Source organism: Neopsephotus bourkii, unplaced genomic scaffold, assembly GCF_033783945.1.
Source record: "Neopsephotus bourkii isolate Nb327-2 ecotype Australia unplaced genomic scaffold, CSIRO-AGI_Nbou_v1 NB_1292, whole genome shotgun sequence".
Lineage (NCBI taxonomy): Eukaryota > Metazoa > Chordata > Aves > Psittaciformes > Psittacidae > Neopsephotus > Neopsephotus bourkii.
This window is the reverse complement of record NW_026901776.1, coordinates 2,860,012-2,887,292: the sequence shown is the minus strand read 5'-3', so window position 1 is coordinate 2,887,292 and position 27,281 is coordinate 2,860,012. Positions and strand designations below refer to the sequence as shown.

General features: G+C 35.3%; 1 protein-coding gene across 2 annotated transcripts in view; it reads right to left on the bottom strand.

Moving 5' to 3' along the window:
• The window catches only part of FMN2 (formin 2), a 165,841-nt gene that overhangs the window by 30,175 nt on the left and 108,385 nt on the right, over window positions 1-27,281 (bottom strand). For both annotated transcript variants that reach the window (XM_061365734.1, XM_061365735.1), the window contains 2 exons: window positions 17,015-17,107; window positions 3,288-3,339 (listed from right to left, as the gene is read on the bottom strand). In XM_061365734.1, the coding sequence (XP_061221718.1) occupies window positions 3,288-3,339; window positions 17,015-17,107 (145 nt within the window). The remainder of the gene's footprint in view (window positions 1-3,287; window positions 3,340-17,014; window positions 17,108-27,281) is intronic.

Sequence of the window (27,281 nt, the reverse complement as noted above, 5' to 3'; positions counted from 1 at the left end):
CTGGAAGCAATAGTGCTTATAAATTTTTCTCTAAGTAAATGAAAATCAGAAAACAGGGAATGTATTTGTTTGCTTGGTAGAAAGTGTGCTGTAACTCTAAATTTTCAAAGATGCTAAATTTTAATTATAAATTTATTTAAATGTTTTACGCCACTGTGTGAATTAATCATCCAACTATGCATCTTGGGACAGAAGACACAAAATAAAATTAAACAAATAAAAAGAAATAAAAATGAAACCAGCCACCAAACTGTGGATTCTTAAAATATAGAAGTATAGAAGCATCTCTTTCCCTCCTCCTCTCCCTCTCCTGTTTTAATTCTTTCCTCTCCCCTTAAACCTGTGTTTTTTACTTTCACTTGTCAAGTATTTCACAGTTTCTCAAGTATTTAACAATGAGGATTTAATTGGAAAGTGCCAGGTTCTTTTTTGTTACACTTTATCAATATTGTTCAGGGAATGATGTAATTGTTTGGGGTTTGGTGAAGACATTCCATGTCACTTCAGTGTTAATACCAGGCTGGAGCCTTCCTTGTCTGCCTGTGTAAGCTAGATAAACACAGACCTGTGTGCTTTCTTCTCATCTCAGGATACTTACTCAGAGAGATCTTGGAACATATGCCTATTGTGAGCTAAACATTTCACTTTTCATTTTATCCGTGTGCCAGAAATCCATTCCTTGGATAAACACTTTACATACTGACACTCTTACAGTCACTAAACACGATAAATAAAGAGAGAATACATCATTTCAAAACTGATTAAACATTTTCTCATTTGTGACAAATGAACAGCTATACACTGTATGGAGTCCCTGGAGCAGACATTCCATTTTCTTTGTCTTTATTTTGTGTGGAAGATTAACTTTCCATTTCAGCTCCTCTATTGCACAATTGAGCTTTTCTAAAATACACATTGCTGCATTTTCCCCAAATCATTATTCATTTTAGAAACATTTTTGTTGTTACTGCTGCAAGAGCTTTCCTTTTAGTCTTTCATATTTTTATAGAGATATCAGCTTTAATATTTTGTGGAAAAAGAAAAAAAAGAGGTAGTTTCCCCTGAGCGAGTAATACTATCATGAGGTAGACCTGAACTTATACACAGGTTGAAGTTATCCGCTTCAAAAAGGAAAACCCAAGTGCATTAATCCCATTAATTTTGCTCCATCTAACCCATCACATTTCCTTGCATTACTTGCTTGTCTAGTTATCCTATGCATTGCTGTTCTACCTATGATTAACCAAATGTAACTAATCTTTTATTTAGCTTTTTAAGGTCTTATCATCTGTTTCACCCACCCCCTGCCAAACAAGATCCCAAGCATTTTATTTCTAAGCTGAATTAAAGAACTTAGATAAATACACATACCAAAACTATACGATGAAGCTGTTTTCAATATTGTAACAAATGCCATTAATCTGATTGATAATTTCAGGAAAGGTGGAAAGAAGAAAGAGATATATAGCCTATGTAATAGTAAAACAGAATTTTTCACTAATGTTGTCCTAGCATAATTCCTCATGTGTTCCATAAAAGCTTTTGCATGGGATGTTACTCTTGCTAGATATTCACAGTAAGGAGGAACAACAAAGCTGAATTTTCTTTGACAAACTACTATGGCAAACGAGCTGCTGTGCTCAGCATATGGGGAGAAGAAAGAATTAGGACAAGTCAGAAGAAGCAGATCAAGCTGAATGAGAATCCAGGGAGCAGTTTGCTTTCTTCCACATATTGTAGATCCTAGATATAGCAAGAGGAAGTTTTTGATATGATGGCTCCAGTGCAGTTGGGTTAAAAAATAAGAATGAAGAGTGAATTAGACACCAGAAGACAGTAACAAGTCACAAGATTTCTAAATAATCTGCAGATTCCCATTGTCCTTAGTTATCAGTCAGTTTTGGACATGTAGGCTAATCCATTTTCCACAGACAAAACAGTTCCCTTAAAAGAGCAGTAAGAGATCACAAAAAATATCATCTCCTAACTGCAGTTTCTTCTCTCAAAGTTTTATTATGAAACAGATTTTTAAGGGTAAGACTTCTGTAACTCCACAGTTAAAGAAACCTAAGAAATGTCAGGAATGCCTTTCATATACTTGAGCAAGAGGTATGACACTAAGCCAAAGAAATACCCCCTTTGTTCCATTTTTTCCATCATGACTCTGCATCACTGATGTACCACTAAAAGGACCTAACATCACTTTACAAGTAAGGTGGGAGGTTCTTGTGGCATAGAAACATCCACTCTTCCCTTGGCTTCCTTTCAGGTACTATCTTTAGGACTTGGCCCAAGGGAATACAGACAAAATGTTCTACACCATGAAAGACATCAACTGCACTGTGGCATTACAGCAGGTAGCAAATTTGGGCATCAGAGCCAAAGCATAGCTAATGAACCATAGTAGAAACTGGAACCTTTTAGAGTGGCATATTTTACAGGAATTCTATTGAGGGACTTCTCAGACTTGGGACATATATAAAGATTATATTCATTAGCATATATTCAGTGGCAGTTGTAGCTAGTAGAGAAAGAGGATGCTATTTTTAGTGAAAGAAAAACAAACACAGACTGTCAGTTTCACTAAATCTGGATAAAAAATGGTGCGTGTTATGTTTAGGTCTTTTGCTGGGACAGATAAAAATCTGTCCCATTTAAACACTGTTTCTGGAGAACACTGCAAAAATCAGAAGAAACCACAAGTTGCGGAATGCAGTGAAGTTCCCAATTTTGAAAACTTTCCCAACTGCACACATCTGTAATGAAATTTAATGAGGTATTTTGCTTTTTGCCACAAAAGAAATATTTGAAGATCTAACAGCAATTCTACAAAGGAAGTCACGTTAAATTATAGCCTTTAGTATATTAAAAAACAGATTATTTCAAAGCAGACATTTTATAAGCACAGAAAGCGGTACTTAATGAATAATCGTTCTATAGGAAATGCTATGTGTGTCTCAAGTTATCACAATTCTGCTGTGGTATGAACAGTTTTCTGTCATTCCAAATAGTATATTCTGAATTTATTTTTATGTAAGGCACATGTATTTTTCAAAAGACAGAAGTCATGTGCAATATTTCTGTAAAGGTAGTCTGCATGCCTATATTCCTCCAATTTCTTTTTTCCTAATTATCATATTCAAATTGACAAATAAATAAATATCACTTGGATTTTTGAGTGCATTTCTTTCACTATGCAAAAATACAGTAATGCTGTCTGCCAAGACAGCAACATCTACCAAAACATATTTTTCAAAGAAAGGTTTTACTACATTGTTCTTGCTTACCTTTTATGTGCTTCTGTCAGTGACTTTTCTTCATTTTCTTGGTCTGTTTTAGCTGTAAAAATACAATCAAAGAGTTAACTACAAGGAGAAAGATAATGTTGTTTGAAGGTAGTGTTCCTGGTAAATATTACGTGTAAAAAGTGTATAGAAACCACATGAGGATATACTCATGTACATCAGTTCTGAAAGAAAAAATCCCACTACCAACGTCAACAAAGCATAAGCAAAACTACATGAATTTTTATAGCATATCCCCATAAAAAAAGACAAAAAAAAACCAAAACCCAAACAAAAAAAAACCCCAAAAAATCTCTAAACAAGTTTTGAAAAGCAAGAAAGATCTCGCAGTAATATAAAAAAATAACCTATTAATAAAAGCGATTTAAAAACATCAAAAAAATTATTGTGAAAACAAATACAGAAACTGGTCTACCAAGAAAAGTTGAGTGAAGAGCAGGAAAGATTCAGCTTTTCTAAAAATTGTTTGATAGTTACAAATAAAGCTCTCTCCCTTCTCCCTGCATTCACCATCTCCCTACACACACATCAGTTAGTGAAGCCTTAGAGCTATAGTGAGCCCACGTCGAAAACATGACTGCTTTTATATAAAGGAATTTAACATGTGGTGATTGAAGTACAGAACTGTAATTGACACACACTGGTGAAAAAATGATATATTTAACATGTGTTCTCTCATATTTTATTTTGTACCTATTTTACTTAGGTGGGTATTCTGATGAACAAAGTCTGTAAGAACATGCATATTAACTTAGGTATCACTAGTGTGCAAATAGTACAAACTGCTCTGTGCATGTGTGCTTAGGTGAGATTTATACTTATATACTCATTCAGGTAGCACAACTTAAATCCCAGTTAAAATTTGCATACTTCAGTCAAAAGCTTTTTAGTTTGGAACTTGTCCCTCCTTTTCATTCTGCTGGACTACTGGCCTGTTAATTTGCTAGGAGAGTTTTAGGACTCCCAAGTCAGTGGGTTTTGGGACATGAAGAGATTCTGAACTGTTCTGGAATCACGTGTCAATGGTACAGAATTCATATTGAAATCAAAAAACAGAAGAAAAAACGTAAATGTATTTTTCATTTAACTTTCCCTACATAGTTCTACAACAGTAATTAATTAAAATTATTTTTCTACATTTTAGACACACAACCTTTGAAAAAGGAAATCCTGATTTTACATTTGGCAAAAATGAGGAAAACAGTGGAATTACCAGGGATCAGAAATAAACCACTATTTTCTGTTACAATGTTTCAGCCAATGGCACTTTAAAAACATACACTAACACTACACAAATGGAGTTTCCATATTCTTTCCCCAATAAGAACAAGGATAAGAGCTGTGCCTAATGCTTCAGATTCTCTTTATTACCAGTACTGTAGTCTACTGAGTAGGGTGAGCAGTGTCTGAATGTTTACAGTGGCAGATATTGTATCTACTAACCATAACGTGAAGACTCAGGCTCCATCACTGTTTTACTGAAAGTGAAAAAATTCTAGCAAACCACAGAAAACTTAAGGGAGAGCTGGGTAAATGTTCTCAGGGAAATTCAAGAGCACGTGAAGCCTGCCTGATTACAGGTTTCAATACCGACTTGAAACTCAGCCCAGATTCTTCAAAAGGTTTGTGAAGGCTCACAATCCTTTTGAGTGAACTTCGGCCCAGCGTTGAGTGAATCTCGGCTGACTTAGAATTTTTCTTTGAAAGCCTTGCCTTACTTTGGACATGAAACCAGGTGAAACCTGGCAGCTTTGACAGAATTCCATTAATTTATTTTTTTTCTCTTCATACCTCAGTTCTGAAAGTGAAGGTATGACTTATAAATCCATATGGTGTAAGAGAGAAGAAACTGCACGCAAGCTCCCTGGCAGAAGGGGGATCCAATATCTAATTCTGTATTAACACTTTCACTAAGTGTCTGTAGATACAACTTTTAAAATAAATAATTCTGTTCTCGAAAAATGCAACTTTGACCCCTCGCAGTTAAGCAATGCTTGGAAACAAAGGTCAGCATGTTCCAGCATAGGACAGTCTTTTAGTGCCTGCATTATGTTCATAGCATATAATTCTGTTTGTAATTTCCAGAATTGATGGGATATAACACCACTGTCTAGTTTTCTGGTTTTGTTTTGATTTTTTTTCTTCTTTATTTCAACTGTTCTTCACATGCTTACAAACATTTATCTACCAACAAGGAGTAAATATCCCACAATTTACTTTTGAAAGAATGCAAGTTTTCTTTCAATTAAAAAGGAAACTTACTATGGTCCAAAGAGGAACACAAAACAAAACCAAACCAACAAAACCACACCCTCCACAAAGAAAAAGCAACACACCAAAACTTCAGGTATTTGTACTTTTAATCATTTCATAGATCATGGGTATTATACAACAAAAAGAATCTTGAGAATCCCTGAATAATACAGGTGCATGTAATAGCATTTTCTTAAAAAGTAATAAGCACATATGCATAAGGCAGGTAATGTAACCCACAGAAAGAGATTTCATCCTGCATCAGATCACCTATTGGCATTAAACAGTCTTGCAAGGAAAGAATTTTCCCTAAAAGAGAATTCCCTTGTGGTCTGTTCCAAATATGTGATGACACTTCTAAATCTTTTGCATGTTATCAGAAGGATATTATTCAAGTATAAATCTGATTTGCAATCCATTTGCTGTCTCATTTTTCTAGACATAAACAGTTAAAGAACAGTATGAAAACTATTCTGCTTTCACAAGATGACAGGTGGCACCAGTGAAAAGAAAATATGGGGTGTACACACAGGGATCTGTCCCTCTTCAAAGAAAATATTCAGATAACTGCAGTACACAGTAAACATCTGAAAGCTGTAGACAATGGCTTGTCAAAGACATGCACTGAGATTTATCCAGCAAGGGAAGAAAGCTTCCTGTTATCAAAACCATGAAATTCCTACTATCACCTGGTTACAATGGAATAAGTATGCTGAAGCAGCTGGAGGTTCCTCTAACTTCTGGAACTGACCAGTAATAGGATCACTTGATATTAGTGGTTACTGGTATTTGGCTCTTAATCACCCCATTGATAAAATGCTTTCAACCCATCTTTTCTGTTGGAATAGGGGAGGGAAAAAAAATAAAATCAGATTTATGGCAGATTTAGTTGAAGTGTCTCAGAATGAATTAGACTTTATCATTTAATTCAATATAATACAACTTTACTGTCACTTCTTCCTCCAAAAGGGTTCATCATAAATGTAAAGAGAGTACCTGAAGGGCACCGATTTGGCATTTTTCTTTCTTGGCTGCCTATATCAATTGAGCGCTAAATAGCAGCTGCAAGGTATCCACCTTGGGAGAACAGGCTTTGAAGAAAAGTGGATTTCCTTTTACAAAAAAGAACTCCTTCAACAGGTGATGTAAAAAGGAGAAAATCCCGAACCACACCACAGCATTCCTACTATAGCAATTGCTGATACAGGAAAACTGAACATTTCCAGGGATACCATGGCAGCTGAGCACATATGGACACTCCATTCAGCCACTAAAACTTCTCTCTACCCTCAATAAGCAAGATTACTTCAGAACGCTTCATTGATTTTCTTTTAAAAACATCAGAAGATGTCTTGCAGTCATCCAGTAGCCATATCTACTTTCATATATATTCAGACTCTGACAGCTGACCATAGCAGTGGCTTTTTGCAGACTTTTTTGACAGATCATTTTCTGCTATCATACCCAGAAATACTAGCCCTTATATTTCATGTATGGCATCAGTAAGCATAGGTAAAACTTAGGTTTATATCTCTGCCTGCACACACTCAATATATTGAAGGGCTTTATATGCAGCTTTCATAATCCTGAAGGCATATATATTTGGGAAATCTACTTAAACCATATAGTTGAAAAATAACCTCAGGTCATATTGAAAAACACTGCCCTATCAAAAAAAAAAAAAAAAAAGAACATTTTAGGGTGAAAGTGACCTCTCATGGAGCAAGCCTTATCTACTATTCACAACACGTAATGAATTAGTTATATTTTCACTTTTTGCTTTGAAAGCATCTTCAACACCTTCTTGCTGGATGACATTCTACTGTTTGCCTGCTTTTGCTTTTTCAATTAAGATACATTCAGATTATTTAAAGATGGTCTTTGTTTGGAGTAAAGTCTATGCTTCTTAAATACTTTATATATTTGGTCAAAATTCAAGTACATTTCTTCCTCCCTATGTCATGCCTTACCAAGCATGAGGACTGTACTGTACAAGACTCTTCAACCAATTCTTTTAACTAGAGGGTATATGTATTTCTTCAACATTTACATCAGATGTTCAAATTTCTTTTACCACTTTCTGTGTTTGCATAAATTTCATGCAATTCAAAACAAGCTTCCCATCAATGCCTCACAAAGTATCATTACCTTAATTCACAAATGCTCTGTCATTATCAGCATAAACCCACATTCCAGAATGATGCATACCACTGTTCCATGTGTTTGCTCTTCCAAGTTTTTTAGAGTCCTACAAAGATTACTTACAAACTTCTGCAAAGACATGCATATGAACTGCCATACTGAGGTGACCTATGCATTTATGAAAATCAGAAGCATCTCACAAAATCAATTAAGTATACACATGCATTCTAGAAAATAATGGCCTTCAGCAGAACAGTGTAATTCACTATTTCTAACACTTTTACAAAGTGTTCCTTGCTACAGATGTATCAGGATCTCTAAAGAGGACGTATTTTTTTTCCACAGTGGTGCTAGTGAACAGTAGCTGAGACTTTGAAAATATACCCAATATCATCTATGGTACCAGACAAAAACAAAAAAAAAAAAACTCAAAAAAACCCAAACAAAAACACCCTAAAAAAAAAAGAAAAAGAAAAAAGACTTTCTTTAAAAGTGTATGGAACATCTGGTGGTTCATCTGTCACTGCTTACTCAGAACCACAAAGATCTGGGGGACATGAGGTGCCTGACAAAGGTCATGATGATACTGAATGAACCACCACCATGAGCAAGGGCAGATAATTACACTGGTATTATTAGGGCTTAAGGTTCAAGTTTACAAGATCTCTGCCAATGCTTCTAAGAGAATTCCTCCATTCTCTTTGGTAGTATGTGTATTTTCAAATGCCCCAGAAGACACCAAAATAATACTTACAGCTACTCTTACAGCTATTTGGCAAGCAGATTACTATTCAACACTGTGGATTTAAATACCTTGAAATACAAAAGCAGAATAAGCAAAGGCACTAGGATCAGCAGAAAGCTCTTGAGAACCCCCCATTTATACTTCTGAATGTGCTTTGCCCCAGTTTTTTGATTTTGTTGTTCCTTTTCTCTTTGCATGTTTTATTTAATCAGACTAAAGTGACTAGGAACATGAGTAGCACTGGGAAGAAACAAGTAGCCATTTTAGGTGGAAACTATCAAAAAGGAAGTGGATTTTGAGGAATATTTTAAAGAAAAGTTAGATGGTCATTAGTATTTAAATGATGACAGCAGCTCATGTTTGGTGACTTTATAAAAAAAAAAAACCCAAAATAATAAAAGCATTAAAACTTAAGCTTAAAATTGAATAAGCAATAACAGCAGGAATTTCATTAAAAAAAGACTCAAAATGAACAACTTAGTAAGAGTGAGGAGTAAACTTTATGTGCAAATGTACTGGGTAAAAGTAGTCACAAAACAAGTTGACCCTTCTGCTCCAATTCAGAAATCATTCCAAGTAGACCTTCCAGATCTACTCAAGCAGAATTCAAATGTGCTCTCAGAGGTTCTGCTCCACCACAAAGTTTTGCTGTTAGTTTGTGGTATGATCCTGACCCAGAGATTACTGTCTGCAGTCACATCTGGCCTCAAACCCTGTTGAAAGTTAAGCTATTTCTGCTGAACCAGTTTCAAAGGGCTATGAGTAAGAAGATGCACGAAACTGCCTTCTGATCTCCTGATCTCTCTTAAGGGAATATCACATCTTCTCAGGTAATTGAATACAGGAATACATCTGAGTAATCTCAGATGGAAGGCAACAAGAATCCTTTCATCTGCTTGTCTATGTCTTGAATCTTCAAGCTATTTTCTTCTTTCTTAATTGAAAGTGTTAACTAGTATTTGTTTATAATTAGCTATGAATGTGCTTTCCAATATCTTTCAAGTGGAGCCAGTTGTGTTTTTTTTTTTTTGTTTTGGTTTGAGGTTGTTTTGGTTTTTTTGACAGATACAGTGCCTTTTCAATGAGTCATTCGAGCTATGTTGCTATAGTTTTAGGAACTTTTATATACACTTGTAAACACTTGGAACAAAGGTCCAAGTAGATTTGGATGGTTTATTATCAGGTACTTTCATGCTAAGAAAGCTTTGCAAGAGAAGAAAGCAGGATTTATTTGGGGAATCCTCGCAAGAGTCTTACATCCTTCTGTATTTTCTATGACAAAGTCATAGAAGGCTGTAAGCATGAAGAATACCCACTCACTCTCCCTCATTTTCTAAGATTTTTCATACATACAAGAAAAAGAACAATTTAAATACTTCATTCTGGCCCCAGTCTGTTGAAGATAACTGGGGATAGAGCATCTAATATGCTGGACATTTTCCTAATTATGTTATTCTATTTTTTTCAACACCTATGGTAAGTTAAACACATAAAAGTTTGTACTGAATTCAACCAATTGCACTTTCAAAATGACTTTACACTCTCACACAACAGAAACAAATTATATGCTAGTTCTATAGTTTATGATCAGGATCTATGGAACCACAGCTTAAACTCTCAGTGAACACAGGAGCACTGAAAGTTGAACTTTGTTGAAAGTTAAAAAAAAATAAAAATAAATTAACAAAAAACTCTGTAAAAGGAGACCGACTTCAAATTAATAACTACATTAATTAATAACAACAAAAAAATCTCAGGGCAAGTCCTATCTCATACATGTTGTGTTTCAAGATGTGAACTCTCTCCAGTGTTTGCTCTTTACTGTTTTTTAATTCATCTTAGGCAGTAGTCTGGTAAGAAGATGGGATGTTTTTGCCTCAGTCTTCACCAGGAAGTGCTCCAGCTGCAATGTCCAAGTCACAGAAGGCAAAGGCAGGGACTGAGAATGAAGAACAATGTAGGAGAAAATCAGGTTAGAGACCAAGGAAGCTGAAGGTGCAGAAATCCATGGGGTCTGATGAGATGCGTCTGCAAGTCTTCAGGGATCTGCTGGATGAAGTGTCTCTAAATTAGAGAGGCATGGATTTGACAGATGGACCACTTAGTGAGTAGGGAATTGGCTAGATGGTCGTAGTCAGAGATTTTTGTCCAAGTGGAGATCAGCGATTAGTGGTGTTCCTCAGGCATTCCTCAATATCAGGACCACTGCCATTTAACATATTGGTTGGTGACATGGACAGTAGGATTGACAGAACATTCATCAAGTCTACTGATGACACCAAGCTGTGTGCTGCAGTCTACACACTGAAGGGAAGGGATACCACTCAGAGGGACCTGGACAGGCCTGAGAGGTGGGCCAATGCCAGCCTCATGAAGTTCAACAAGGCCAAGTACAAAGTCCTACAGCTGGATCGGGTAATCTCAAGCACAAATACAGGCTGAGCAGAGAATGGATTGAGAGCAGCCCTGAGGAGAAGGACTCGGGGGGTGTTGGTTGACAAGAAGCTCAACATGACCTGTCACTTTGCACTTGCAGCCCACAAGGCCAGCTGTCTCCTGGGTTTCGTCAAAAGGAGTGCGACCAGCAGGTCAAAGGAGGTGATTTCCCCCCTCTACTCAGCTCTTATGAGACCCTTCCTGGAATACTGCATCCAGCACAAGAGGGAGGTGGACCTGTTTGAGCAAATCCAGAGGAGTGCCATAAAGATGATGCAAGGGCTGGAGCACCTCTCCTATGAAGACAGGCTGAGAGAGCTAAGGCTACTCAGTTTAGAGAAGAGAAAGCATCAGGGAGATCTTAAGGCAGCCTTTCAGCACTTAAGGGGGGCGTACAAAAAGCTGGGGAGGGACTTTTTACAAGGGCACATAGGGATAAGACAAGGGGTAACAGCCTGAAACTGAAAGAGGGGAGATTTAGATTAGCTATTAGGAAGAAATTCTTTACTATGAGAGTTGTGAGGCACTGGAACAGGTTGCCCAGAAAACTCATGGGTGACCCACATGCATTTATTCAGAACATTTTAAGGTGGATGACTCGTATCATGCTATTGTGACACTCGTGCACTGATCTGTCCTCAGGGGGTGCCAAAATACTTTTTTTACTTTATCACTCCTGTGTGGTCTGCAATCGTATTAATGCCTGCAAAAACGATTAAATAAGGTCCTGTGCCAAAGGCACAAGAAGCTGCCAGCCGCAGTCAAAAGGTTTGGCCTTTCATGGAGTTCGAAGTGAAGTGCGGCTAATTCAGTGAAGCCTGTTTAGTGCTACAAATGCAACACAATCTGAATTAGGATTTTTATGTAATAATGCACACTGGTGGGGGTGTTGACATCTGAAGTAGGGACAAGTTTATACAATACTGACATTAACCTATTTATTAGCATTAAGATGTCATTGTGAGATTAAAAAAATACTTTCAGCACTCAACAAGTTTTAAAATGTCTTTCAATAATCCAGCAAAAAGAATGCTAACATAAAAATGTAAACAATTGTGGAATTGTGGGAATTCCAGCATCTTTGTTCTAGTGACTTTATGTTGCTCACCTTTTATAACCCTCCAACTTTTTTAATAAAATGAAAAACAAATAAATTAAAAAAATCTTAGTAATGAGAATATTTTTGCTGTTATAATAATATTTAAAATTAGTGTCTCCACATAAGTTTATCAACAACCAACCCCTTAAAGTTCTGTGCATTTTTTTTAAAGAAAATGAAAAACATTTATTCATATATATATATATATTCCTAATGGTGGTTTAGTCATATTTTCCTCAAATTATTTTTAGAAAAAGTATGAAGTGGCACTATGCTTTCCCTTATATTAATCATATTATAAAAACAACATTTAAAGAAAATGGAATCTGTAAAATCAATCATTCTGGGTTAGAAAAAGCCAAAATTAAGATTACCCTAGCAGCATTCATTTCGCAATCATCTACAGTATTTCTGGAGCCAGGAACTGAGCCCAGCCATCCAAGATTCAGTCTGATACTTTAGGCTCATTCACAATCCATCATTTGACGATGCGCAGCCTTTTGCTGCTTGACCTAAAAGAAAAAGTCACGGCCAACTTTCTGGTTGCAGCTACAATGATAAACACAACACACTTTGTGATTTATACATTCATTTACTAACAGTTTGGAAACTGGATTCCTGAATGCTCCTCCTGGCAAGAGAGGGAGATGGTTCCACACAGTTCACCCAAAAGGATAAATTTAGCATCTTTAAACTGCAAGATCAAGAGAATCTGGGTCTGTATTTTTGGGTTCAGGAGAATGAAACCTGGGGCTGGCATACACTAACAAGAGCAGAACTGCGGAATTTTGTAAAATAAGACTAGAAAGAACCAAAGGTTGTATGGTTATCTTGTACCCCCAGACTTACAATCATACTGGAATTATTCCCAATGTTTTTAAATGAACTAGCTAAACATCACAGAATTATGTTTTTACTTCTACAAACAATGCATTCTAGTGCTTAAATTTCCTACACCATGAAGCTGTTTCTAAAGTCTGAATTCAATCAGATTGGTTTGGTCTCTGAATATGATATCAAATTACTTGCTCAGATTTGAAGTCTGTGACACTTGCACGATTTATATAATCTCAGTGGAAAAGCTATGATTCCAATATATTGCCTCTTCCCAGTTCCCAAACCAGATTTAGTTTTCTGAGGGAGTGATGGTTGCTGCCTCCTATCATAAGTTTCCTGCCTTATCAGACTGACAGGACTGCACATCCTGACTGGAGTCCCAACAGCAAACACCCAAAGACTGCTTTTCACTGAAGAGTTAACTACAGTTAAGACCAAGGGACTGAGACTCATTTGAGGTTTATGCACACACAATTCTTTCAACATGAGCTGGCTATCTTATCAAATGGGGACAAGGTTAGAGGATTACTAACTGCTAATGAAATTCCTCTACAAAAAGCATGATGATTAGCGCCCTCAGTATTTCCTCACCATCCCATGTGTCAGACATTTCCCTCAGGAAAAGAAATTATTTCTGAAGCTTTCTAAACTGGTGGATGTGATCTCTGATGTCTTTGTGTCCCTATCTACCCACAACCACATATGGAGCAAAGGAGACAAGGCTCCCAAATAGTGCATTTCTTAACAATTTATCTTATTCAAATTGTGATAACTTGCAGGGAATAACTCAAGGAACAAGAAACTTCAGGGAATAGATACCTTATATCGGAGAGATGCAAATAGTACTTCTTAAATTCCTGCAGTTCAGTCTGAATAACCTTTCTTCGGAAAAGGACTATTATTCAAGTTTCATGCTTATATATCACTCAAATTTTGGAAACCCTTAAAGAAATGGTTAGAAATACGTAACAAACAATATAATTTTTTAAGCCTTGTATTCTATGAAAATTTTTCTCTAATCTCCTTTTTTGAAGTAGCTATTAAAAAAATCCCTTTGGTTATGGAGCATTTCAGGGAAAAAAAGTCCTAATATTTGTGAAAATAAAAGAACCACATTATCTACTTTGTGATTGATGATTTGCAGCATATAGACCCAAAAAGAGAATGGAAAACATGGGTGAACAGAGATGATTGTGTTGGAGTTTTTTAGGCAAATAAACCCTCAGAAATCAAATGCATATGATCAAGCATGTTTGCAAATATCTGCTAAGCTAGTGTAGGTAGTTTGAGTCAATTTGAATGATCATTTTAATAATGACCCTGAAGTCCATCAGAAAAAGGACTTGGCATTCTTCCACTAATTTGCATATTTTAATGAATTATTTCACCTACTGGCTAGGCTGGCAAGGCAAATGCTGAACAGCCTCAGTCATATATATCACTAGCATTTTCATCTCAAACATTACAGCTGAGCAAATTCTTGACACTTCCTCTATCACTCAAATAAAATTCTCCTTACAAGCTAGTAATATAGAAGCTTTTTTCTGTCTTTGATGAATCAACTAAAAGTGTTAATGTTAAAAAAGGGGTTTTACTTATACATCAATAGTAACAAACAACTCAACTAGTTACAGTAATTTAATTCAAAGTTCTACAACTGTGCCAGACAGTAACTATTATTATAAAGCAGTGCCTTTCTCACCCCTTGCCAAGGATATTTAATTTGACATCCAAGTTTTCTTGCCTATGGGAAAACTGTTTTCCATTTTAGCTGCTAGCAACAAGTAGAAGTGAATATAGTGTAAATAACTAGCTACTTTTAACTTCTGGGTTCCTTTATGGGCACAAGTTATTTACTCTGAAAAGGCAGCATATAAACATGCCAAATTATTCAACCCTATGAAAAATGCTTTTCATTTGAATTATAAGTTAAAGCTTTCTGACTTTAGAGAAACTGGAACCTGAAAAGATAAAAACTTAAAGCTTGATTTTTCTTTGCTCAAAGCATATGTTATATAAACACAAATCCCCAAAAGGTGCCAAGAATTGTCCCTTTGTTTTTCTAAATGATCATGTGTGCAGTCTAGCTGAAAAGACTCATCGATTATGTCTACATAAACAACAAAAGCCCTTAGAAAAAATATCTAGATCAAAAGCCTGTCAAACACTGAACAGGAAAGAGAAATCCTGCTTTAAACATGGCCTCTTTCAAGTCTGAATTCAATCCCATGAAGTAAAAACAAAGGATTTTATAATGAAAGGTATTTAAAATTACTTTATTTTTGGAACTTAACCAGGGATTCTTTTCTCCTATATGTTAACCTTTTGTCTTTCTTACACTGGGAAAGAATTCTGCAAAATAGGCCTTACAGTTTTAAATAAATGTAGCAATTGTTCAGTCACAGTCCACTGTGCTCACAATACACATTTCCAATTACTTTCAATAAAATGCAATGGTGGTATTTTTCATGACATTGTGGGTTTCTCCTTTTGTCAACTACCTGAAAATATCCACTGTTAAAAAGGGAACACAGTAAAGCTCTTAATAGCTGAGATACACTTCTTTTGTTTTTCCCTCAGTTTTCCTAAAGTACAGGCACATAATCAAGAAAGGAAATCCCATCTCCTTAAAAAAAACAGAACAGATTACCCTATAGTTTATACGTAATTATGCTTTGGAAGTTATAGTCAGAATCAGGAAGCAATCTAAAGTGTAGATTCAGATACTTCTAAAAGTATGTTTTCTAAAAAAAGTAAAAACATTTAGCAGATAAAGTCTGATGAAATTTAATCCTCATGTATTTCCTGCTGTTATTAAGGTTAATATGCAAGCATATACCATGATTTTCAGTATACCTAGTGATTTCTGATTGATTTGTAATTTGTGATTATCTCCTATCTCTGTATATAAATAATAATATAAACCCAACTTATTTGCTACATGTTTAATCATGCCACTACTGTAACATTTATATGTCATGTACATAATCATAATCTAGTTTTAAATTACATCTTACCTACTATTGTAGGTGACAACAACCACTTTATTAGATTTGGTTAATAGACATTTGTCTTAGAAAACATCAATTCATATTTGATGGCTCAAAATGGTTGTTTTGCTCAATTTAGTCATTGAGAGTCCTGCAGCATGGATCAGTATATACTAGAACATATGTACTTCGCTTCCTATAACATTTGGATAGATGGTCATGGGTATTCTAAACAAGAAGAGATTAAGGCATATCTGAATGGCCTCTCAAACATAATGTACATTCAGTTAATAGTGATTTCTATAATTGATAGCTGATTATCACAGCTCTAGGCTAACAAAACAGCTCCATTAAATCAGTACTAGATATTCATTTTTCACATAACTTACCTGTTCAGGAGACAACAGGTGTGTCTTATTATAAAATGCAATATCAAAGCAGAAGGAACATCAAAGTGGTCAAGAAAATTAAAATTACATTGGTGTGCACAGGAAACCATTGTCACTCTGAAGCACCGGATTCTGACTTGTATCAAAAAGTGATAAATGTAACATATACTCCTTTGGATTAGCATTGCAGGAGATTCTGTGATATTCTACTAGTCAAAAATTAAAGTTATCCATACCTCCTGTAGTCTTGCACAAGAAGGGTGCATTAAAGCATTAAAAGCATAGTCTCATTTTTAAAGTGTTTTCCTTCTAGCAATCAGGATGTTAGTTCATCATGGGTATTTCTAATCTATTTCTCTTGCAGTGTTTTCCACTCATCGCATCCAAGTATTTTATGTGGATTTGCCTTATATCTGGAAAACCTTTAACTACTTCTGTTATGCTTACTCCATGTTTTTGTCACATAAAAAAGAATCATCTCTTTGGAAAGAAGTTAATGATACAGATCCAGCTTCAATAATTTTTCAAGGAACAAAGGTTGTAAAATTGTTTCCTAATGGAATGCTGAACTTATCAGAAGATCATGTACTCAAGCCAATAGCATTTGTCTTTGCTGTCATGCAAAACAAAGTGACTCACCTACACTACAACAGAATCATTTTGCAAATCTTTTAGAACTGTGTGGCATCTGATTAAACTAATCCACATCTTTCTATAATGCCAAAATAAACAGTCCCTTTCCCACAATGTATAAACATTGTTCCCATAACTTTCCTTTGAAATGTCATGAAAAGGTTAAGTGACATTTCATTATTTACCTTGACTAATGAATTGCTCCATGCTGTCTTTGAAAGGCTGGAGGTGCTCTTCTAGTGATAGCTGATAAACTTTTGCTGCTTCTGTCTCACATGCTGAAATTGAAGTAACAGATTAGTTTAGGATGACACATCATAGTATGGATCTGCATACTCAAATAAAAGACACAACTTCATGCACAGCCAGTGAAATCGTTGGAATATGTGCCTCAAATGCACTAGTTCAAGTACAAACACTATGATAATATGTTCAGGAATAGTTACATTTCCAGTCAAATATTTTTGACCAAAATATACAGATAATTTACAGCCAGTGTTTAGTTTACATTAGCAGTAACAAAAATTAACAAAAGTATTCAATTGTGTTGAAGGAGAAAAACAAATTTAAGGACCTTAAATGTACAGGAACTAAATTATAAATTCACATCCCAGGCTGTGTTGATATACCTAGCCCCAAGTAACAGTAACTGAATCAAACCAAAAGTTCAGATGAAAAACCTGAACCACATAGTAGGAAGGACCTTAATTTAGTAAATAAGGCCAGATAAAACTGCAGATATAGTGAAGTTCCTTGCATTGTTCAAAAGTAAAAACACAAAATTATTGAAGTGAAAGATTATAAGAGTACAGTTATCATGGCTTGAGCTCAGAGACAGATCTTGTAGGACAGTTTTGTTCTTATTGCACTAGAGACCAGGAGAGAGAAGCTGGAATCAGAAGCAGACCTGACAGAGATTATTCATTGGTGAGGTAGTATAATTGCGCTTCCACAACTATCCAAGCTAATTTAGTTTGGGGCAAAAAACAGACTTGATGCTACTACTTTAGGAGAATGTTAAGTTCTCGTTTCTGCTATAGAAGAAATCTTTCTAGGCTGTGGTAACTTCCCATCATTCAGTGGAAATGAATCCTGCTTGATTCTGCCTCAACATTTCCACTAAAATTGCACACACACACACAAAAATAAAAAAAAATCCAAATTTTCCTTATTTACTCTTCAGAGTTTCTTTCAGAAAAACAGGATTATTATTATTATTATGCCTTTAAATACAGGTTACTAGTTAGGCATTTAATAAAAGATTTTTAAACAGTAAAAAGTACTATCATAATTATCTCCTTTAAATATAAATTATTAATTGAATTGTATAACTTAAAATAGCTATAGATGAGAATTATACTCTGCTTTTGAAGACTGGAAATAACAGGTATTAGCCTTTCATGTACCACCATTATCTGCTCTAAAAATGTGGTTCTGTAATATTTTAGATCAATGTCACCTTGTCCTTCATCATGCACAAATTTATAATCTGTCTCTAGTTTACATCAAGAGACTAATAGCATATCCAAAAGGGCATGGTACAGCAATTAAGGACAACACAGTTAAAGACAAAGATCCACAGGTTCATTAATTTTGGCAAATGCTGGTCTGACAACCCACAAGAAGTCTGTAACTAGTCATTCAAGCTACAACAACAAGAAACTGAAAGTATATTATGGTAGTCACATCACTGCTTTCTGCTAGCTATATAAATTGATTCACCTTTATTTGTCTGGCTTGCTATACCTGGGGCAAATCTTTGAAGAATGCAGCCTTGGATATCATAGAGACCGGTTAATAATTTTTTCTCATAGTTGTGAATATATTTATGACAATTAGAGATAACAATTTTAAAAATGCACATCTACTGAAAAGCAAACTGTCTCAAATAATTGGTAATCCCACACAAGTGCACTAAAGCCAGGGTGACAGTAATCATTTAAATTCTCTTTTATTTTTTTTAACTTAGAGCAAAATAGAAATAAATAGCAAGATTTTCAGAAGAAAAAATAGCATGGGTATATTTTAACAAACAGGTAACCCTGTTTCTGAAGCAATATTAAAAAAAAATAATCAGAAATGAGCAATAAACAGGAAGAAACCCCACAAATATAGTCACGTGGACAAGCCTGTAATTTTTAAACAAATGTTCATCAACATATCTGAAATAAGGGAGGGGATTCAAATGATCATGAGTTTTACTTAGAGTGTATGATAGAATTTCTACTATTCTTTTCTATTATTGAGAAATAAGCAGAACATACAATAACATTTGATATCACTGAAATTCCATACCTTTCTCCAGAATATGGATTACATTCTTCACAGCAGTACAACATCATACTCTCTTGAATTTATGTCTGCAGCTCACAATGAACTCCTGATCTCTTAGCTGATTTGAGATATGTATAGATCTTATGATATATACCCACCAAAAATCTTAGCCTACCCCCATGCCAATAGCCTGAAGCAGTCCCTTTTCAAAGTCTAGAAGGATATGCAGGGATACACTATACTTCATATTCAACTTGCTTAGGAAAAGAGAAACATGTAATATTGTCAGAAAGAAATGTCTGTTCTTTAACCAGTCAGATACTGGAAACTCTTCCCTGGTTGATTTGTTTGTGAGGTAGGGGAGCAGGAGTGCAGTTAATGAAATTTTTCTTTTTCCAATTTTTTGTAGAGTGGGTTTTTTGTTTGTTCCTTTTTTCCCCCTGTTAAAAGACTAAAATAAGTGGTGGTCAGAAGAACAACAGTTCAGGTCCATTTCTGACCCTCTTGCTGAATTGCAAATGATGTCTAAGTAATCTAAAAAACAAAAGAAAACACAGGGAAAAATCTTTTTCTGCTTCTTTATAGAAAGTAGGCTATCATATATAGCATCCAGCCTTTAAAACCAGGACAAAATCTATTATGATCATATTAGTATCAGTGCTTTGATGCTTAAAACAAACCAGTTCATCAGATGCTTTCTTCATTAGAGAATTACAGGCCTGTAAACTCTTCTTAAGTTTCACAGTTCTCCAGAGCACCAAATCTGGAACTGTGGTCTCCCTGCAGAACCTGTTGAATATGGCACTCATCTAGCATGTTCTTTAATTTGTCAGTAGAGTAGAAAAACCTGCTATTTGCAAGAGATTGAATGCTTGTGACAGAAGAGTATTTAATAACTTCTAAGAAAAGTGGATGTGAAAAAATAAAAAATAAAAAAAAAACAACCCAAAAAAACCAAACCCAAACTCAAACAAAAAAAAACAACTCCCAAAACAAGCAAAACAGACATACCCCCAAAAAATGCCAACCAAAACCAAACAGAAATAAACAAAACAAACCCCAAAACAAACAAACAAAAAAACCAAGCCCCAAAACCCAGCTATGTGACAATATTATTTTTTTCCTACAATTTTTTTCCTACAATTTTTTCCTCAGCTTCATTTCTCAAACAAATTTCTCTCCATGAAACAGCCCAACTAAATATCCCAGATGTCAAAGGAATAGGTTGGCAAAGGGTTGGCTGTGATGAATTTGTAAAAGTTTTGTCTGAAACAAAAGCTTGTATCTTTTTTTGATAACAGACTTAAAGGTTGCTCTGTTATCCCTTTTCTTACAGATTCAGTTATTCTCTCATCTTGGGGGACGTGCACACAACTGAAAACCTCAGACAAACCTATTGTATTCCTAAGCTTAGTTTACTTTAAGCAGATTTAAAGTTTTCTTATAATTAAAGAACTGGAAGGTATTCAAGGCACCACAAATGGGTTATGTAGGCAGTCACAAAAGCCAAGCACTAGGTAGAATCTTATTTCAACCTGGAATTGCATGAACAGGAATAATGAAAGAAAAACTTGCAGCAAGTTGAAGGTTTCAGCTCCCCATAGTCCTGAATACCCAGTCTTCATACACTGATCTACCTTTATCAGATTTCATATCCTAAGCATAAGCTGGAGTGGGCAGATACACTCCTTTTCCAACCCTCTAAATCAATTTTAACATACAAGCAATATCTCAACAATGGAGAAGACCAATAAGTCATCTAACCAATAGGTCATCTAATTTAATCTTCTCTTTAATAAATGCTGCAGAGGACTGTACATGATTTTCCAGAAAAGCAATGGATTCTTGTGGGAGTACATTCTAAATTTTGGGAAATTCAAACTGATATCTTTCTGCCCATATCTCTCAAAGATTCTTGATTTTGAATTTGATGTAAAAATGCATGTTCAAAACCAATTTAGGGATTAAAAAAAAATTAAATTATTCCAGCCATATCCGATATCTCAAGAATCTTATTCTCTATTTTTATATTAAAATACAATTCATTGCCATTTTCCAAGCTACTGTGTTAGCTTTCATATCTTTTTTTTTTTTTAACCTTAGGTCAATATATTAAAACTGTAAAAGTTTTCACAACAGCCTTTATTAAAATTTCACAACAATTGATTAAGAGACATCCATACAGAAGATGAAAAGTCATAAAATGTTATGTGTATTGTACTAAGACTTCAAGTAAGCAATTCTGGTAAGTGATCCAAAATGCGCTGTCTCATCAAAAATAGCCACTTTTTTTGAAAAAGAGAAAAAAGAATGTTTTCAAGATTCAGAATATCTCTTTACTGCATGTTTTCCATCTAGTTCTGTTGGATACTAAATTCTAGCCCTTGGGAGCACATATCTCTTCTGAGCCCAAAATATGTCTCTGAAGAAAATGTGTGAGCAGATGATCAGCTGCTTTCCAGGCTTACTGTATTGTCTTTGGTCAGGATAATAATGGGCAGCATGATTTTTCTTTCAACACCCTTCAAACATAAAACCAAAAACAACAAGAAAAAAACCCAAACAAACCAACCCACCAAAACACTGGCAATTATCTTGTGCAAGTAATTAAGAGGTCTATTAGGCTTTTTTAATTTACCACTTCTGAAACCACATACTTATCTACAGAAGTCCTACAGAATTTATGTGGATTTTCAAGTCTGTTTAAGGGACTTGAGAACACAAGCTGCACTGAGATCTGATAGACTATTTACTTTTAAATCTTTAAGAAAGATTTGAAATTATGTCCTGAATTTTAGAGGTTCTGAGTACTCAGATTCCTGCAGAAGATATGCTTGCCTCCTACTTTCCTGAAAAGGAGATAAAATCATAGAATATTTATGGTTGGAAAGGACCTTAAGATCATTTAGTTCCAACCCCCCTGCCAGGGACAGGGATTAGAATCATAGAATAGTTAGGGTTGGAAAGGACCCTTAAGATCATCTAAAGCATATAACAGCATAACCACTGTTTTCACAACTTCCTCAGTGCTTTCTGGATTCTTTACAACTGCAATCTGTGACTTTAAAAGAAAGCTTAGACTTTACCTAAAGGAAACAATACCAGCCTCATCAAAAGACAAGCTCTGATGAACTCAGCCACAAGTACAGAACAAGCTCTTAATTTTCCTTTTTTTTTTTTTTTTCAATTGTAAAGACTTATACTAAGGACTGCTGAGTCTTCAAGGACTTCCATTGACAGCTCTTGTTTGGAGTTTTAAGGACAATAATATATGACTCACAGATTGACTGAAAGCCTGGCTTTAGTTTACATCTGGTTTAGGTTTAGGAATCTGCATGCTGCATGACTGCAGCAATTAACCCTTTCAGTGAGAACTGAACAAACAACTAGGATTTGTGGATGCACAGCTGTTAATGAATAGGCAAGAGTAAAGAATTATTCAAACAATAGCTGTTTCTGTAATGATAGACTATACAGATAACTGTAGGATTGGCCAAACCCACTAATGTTTCTATATTGTTTTGTTAATAATTACCTTGAGAGATTGGACATTTTATTATAAAAGACTGAAGGTGTATCTTCATCAAAATATGGATCTCTGGATCATATAAGAAAAATAAAAGATCTATTTCTTAATTATGAAAAACCTTCACTCCCATTTATATAAAAACTACTAACAGAGAATAATAAACACAGACATTTCAAAGTATCTTAAACCAGAAAGTTTTTGTTGAAATAATGAATTCAAACTCTCCAAAAATATATTTTTTCCTCTACCTCAGTTCTCTACCCTCCAGCTCCCTGCCTTCTTCTCTTGAAACAACTTGGAGTACCAACATAGAAACACATTAAAAAAAAAATTAGTTTTTTGGGAAACCTCTTAGGATAGGCTTAATTTCATCAAACTATAGGTATTTAAAAGATAGATCACCAGACTAGACTCAAGACCTTTCCTTAGCACTCAATTTTAAGAGAAGACAATTTTAGGAGAGTAGTACCTTCCTTTTCTGTCAACTGTAGTGAGACCCTAAATGTCTTAGGCTGCTTAACTTTGTTAACTGAAGCTTAAATTAATACCCCTTCTGTTCCTGATCAAGAAGTGGCACTGAAATGTTGCCAAAGTATTAGCCTTACCATCAGAACTGTGATGGAAACAGAGAGTCCTATGAATATGAAAATATATGTGGATGTATGAGTGTGAGAGAGGGGATGATGTGCAAATAGAACTGTGCATCTTGTTTTTAGCCTGCAAACACTAATATTACAAATGAAAGAATTAGGAGTGGCTACAGCCTTGTTTTGCTATGTAGTCCATGCACCCCACAGTTTGCCATAAAGAGGAAAATTCCATCTCAAACTACACACTAACTGCACTTTTAGGATTGGGCCCTCTTTCTCCGTGTTAGGGACAATAATTACCGAGGCAAGAGGAAAGATTTGTTGAAAGCTAAATAGTTACACTGTATGAGGAAAAAAAAAAAGTAAGGGGGTCAAAGCATAGCATGCCTACTACTACCCCGTCTCACTCAGCCACACATTGACACCACCTCAAATGCAACTCTTAAGAGTTTTTCTGTTGCAAAAGATGGTTCTCCTAATGCTCTGATTTACACAGCAGGTATTAAACCAGAGAGCACATATCAACTCTACAACTAGCAGAACTAAGCTGACAGGATAATTTGATGTGACTCTAGGAAGCACAGAAAAATAGGAAATGTGTATTTTTCCAAATTACTGTGGGGCTTTTCTTGGAACATACTTTTTAAAATTCAAAGTGTTCTGCAAATGCTTAACACTTTATAAACATTCTCGGTCACATTTATTCCAAATCAGAGAGATGTGCCGGGCCACACAACCTAGTTTCTTATTGATTGAGACTTTTCAATTAGTTGCAAATACTCATAGCAGGAAAAGAAAGCATCAAGACAAAAATAATATTATCATAACGATCACTTGTAATTAGTTTTCAAAGACATCAAATATGACAATATTATAACATATAAACAAGTACTGATTTCAACTTCATTTTATAACAGTCTGCATTATATGGTATTCAACTCTTCAACATTCTACTAGTTGGATTTATTTTCTGCCTGACATTGTTTTTAATTCCCTCTTAGCTGAGCTTCACTGAAAGTTTTTCCATAAATGACAAATGATGCATTAGTTTTTGATTTGCAAGAATAAACTTGCTATTGTAAAGCTAAAATGTTAATGTGTAGCCAGAGAACAGCTTCTAAACAGTTTGAACTTGACATAGTGCTTCATAAATTCTGTAACTCCCACTGCCATTTTAGTGTCCTAGTTCTTTCCTAAACTAAACACACGTCTTGCAGAACTACATGGACCACAAATCCAATATTTTCCTAAACCAGAGTTGTACCTCCAGAGAGTGTTAGAGCAGAGAGCGTTAAAACTTGATTCAATCCATGTTTTCCACATCTTGCTGCCCCACCTTTAGCATTCTGAAGTGTCTAGAAAAGGATACTGGTAATAATAGATATACAACACAGGTCCTAATCAGTAAGAGTCACACGCTGCTCTTCTGACCCTGGATGCCCAATTTTCTTTACATGGTGAGTTGATTTAAGTCATGTGGCAAGTGCTAAAGTTTCTTCTGTGGAATGACATAGGAACAGAGCTCATTGCTTGGCATGCCTGCATCAAGGAACGCTGCTGACAGCCAGGAGAGATCAAAAGCAGATCAAGTTGCTTAACAAAATAGATGTCACTGAAGTCAAAAAAGCTAAAGTAAGAATCCTGGAGAGCTGTGAAATCTGGGAGCATCAGATGGAGCCAAATTCCCTTGGTTTGTCAGTAAAAGGTTCTACCTGTTCTGTGGTCTTCTATCTTTGGAGAGGGTAGAGGGGTAAATCTAGTATATAGACTTTATCCAAGGGGTCTACATATCCAAAACTGAACAATTTGTGAGTTCAATATTAGATGGCTAGTGGTAGCTTCCACTATAATATTAGGGATATTTTTTTCTTTCTTCAATTAAAAAAAATAAATTGATAAATTCTGTCTTATTAATCTTGGAACAGGCACACAGCACATTTTCTGAAAGTCTTTTGGACTTACACTTTTAAACTGAAATCTTAGAAGAGATTTTATTTTCTAACATGTACAAACTGCAAGGAATACGGTTCATAAAAAACAGACAAGAGCTGAGTGAAAAGGGAAATCAGCACAGAAATTTGAACACCATGAGTGCTGTTTTTTTTAAAAAGGCAATCAGTTTAACAACTCCTTTAATACAAACATAAGCCCAAACTCAGAACTGTGAAAGAGCATGACAACAGAATTATTTTACAGAACCATAAAGATTATTTATATCTATGTGTCTCTGTATATGTTACTGAAATATTTAGATGGAAAAATACAGCATTGCTGGAATGAACTGCTATTGTTATGGTTACAAAACTTGGTGTTTTTTTTTATAATAACAACCTTTCTCAATGCTTTTTTTCCATAATTATCCATAAAAATTCTTCTAGGAAGAAGTTTACTTTTGAATAATGATCATGGAAAGTTTTTAAAGACAGAAATAAAACATATTCAGAAGCTTTTCTTCCTGGGTGAACCAATACCCCCTTTCTCCATTGTACTGAGCATGACCTCACTGTAACTGTTTTGTAGGTTATTTGAAACCGACATGGACAGAATACCCTTATACCAGTGGTATTGCCTGCATCAATGTTGTGTACAGTTTTCTTTTTTTCCATGATAAAGAACAAAACAAACACACCCATTGCACCACCCTCCCCCCCCCCCACCCAAATGGTGAAATCCTCTCACGAAATCTTCTAATTGCTGATAATAGGTCCAAGGTTACAGTCTGCATCTCAGTATGAAACTGAAATGCATATATAGGCAGCTATTTCTATGGCTTTAAAGTCAGTATTTCCCAGGAATACTCAATACTCATTTAGTCTCACTGATTTCAAAAGGAGAGCATCATATTTAGGATTTTGTTAGAATTTGCTCAGCATCTTACAGCTTCTCAGCCATTTAATGAGGCTCTTGGTAACTCTAGTAACTCATAATGTTCCAGATGCTCATTTGCAAACCCGGTAGTGTACTTAAACTAAAGGTAGAGGAAACCCACTTTAAAGTCATTTATCCATTCAGCTAAAACTTTTACTCTGTTTAAGAAAGACTGTCATGAAACTTGGCTATTCTATTTCACAGAAAGCATTGCAACAATTAACTTATTGGAATACCCAGAATTTTTAATGAATGCTCTTGCAGTCATTTTTTAACACAAAATGTTTTTAGTTTATGGTGACACTTTTCTTTGGAAAAGAGAGCCAACACAAAGCATTTTTGCATCGCTCAGGAATGGTAAGAAGTCATGAATAAGATTACAGACTGGAATTGAAATTGTCACTTCATATCCAGAGGAGGATGCAGAAGGGAGCTGACACTGTCCCCCAGAAAGATTGTAACAAAGGGAATAGGGAAAGAATGAGGGTGTCTGCAGCTATTCTTCAGTTTCACTAACTACAGAACAGACTGATAACAGAGACTCCAGCATAAAGGCTGGATTGGAAGCGCAGAAAGAATTCAATTACAGCCTGATGGCAGAGCGAAGCGTGTAATTTCAATTTTTACAGAACCCCTGCTTTGATCACTGCACAGTGTGGATTTATTCCATAAAAGATTTATGTCTGTGCAAAAACTTCAACCTTTTTCTAAAAATGCTTAACCTTCCATCAATATAAAAACATTTTTGTTGAACTTGTGAGGAATAACATCTGTGCACCCATGGATGTTCATAAACAAGTGCCTGAAAATAAGTCAGACTTAGCCATCTTCTCTACGTGCAAGCTTGGACATCAGCTCTCAGATTATTTGAAAGATGTAAGTATTGAAACAAGTTTTCATACCTGAATTTGAGGATTTTTGCCTCATAGACTTTTTGGGGCAGCAAAAGAATGGTGCTGCAGTTCACTCCTTAGTATCACAAAAATGACCTTGACACAACTTTTTAAATTTATTTTAAACTTCTGGAGGTAATAATTAAAACATCCAAACAGAAAGCTTGATAAAGGCAAGAAGGAACATTTGGTAGCTATGTTGTGTTTTGTTTTAAGAGAGAAACTTGTGTTCTAGGTGTTCAGGGACTAATGTTTTACCAAACCATTCCTTGGTTTCTAGAAGCATGGCATTCAGAAT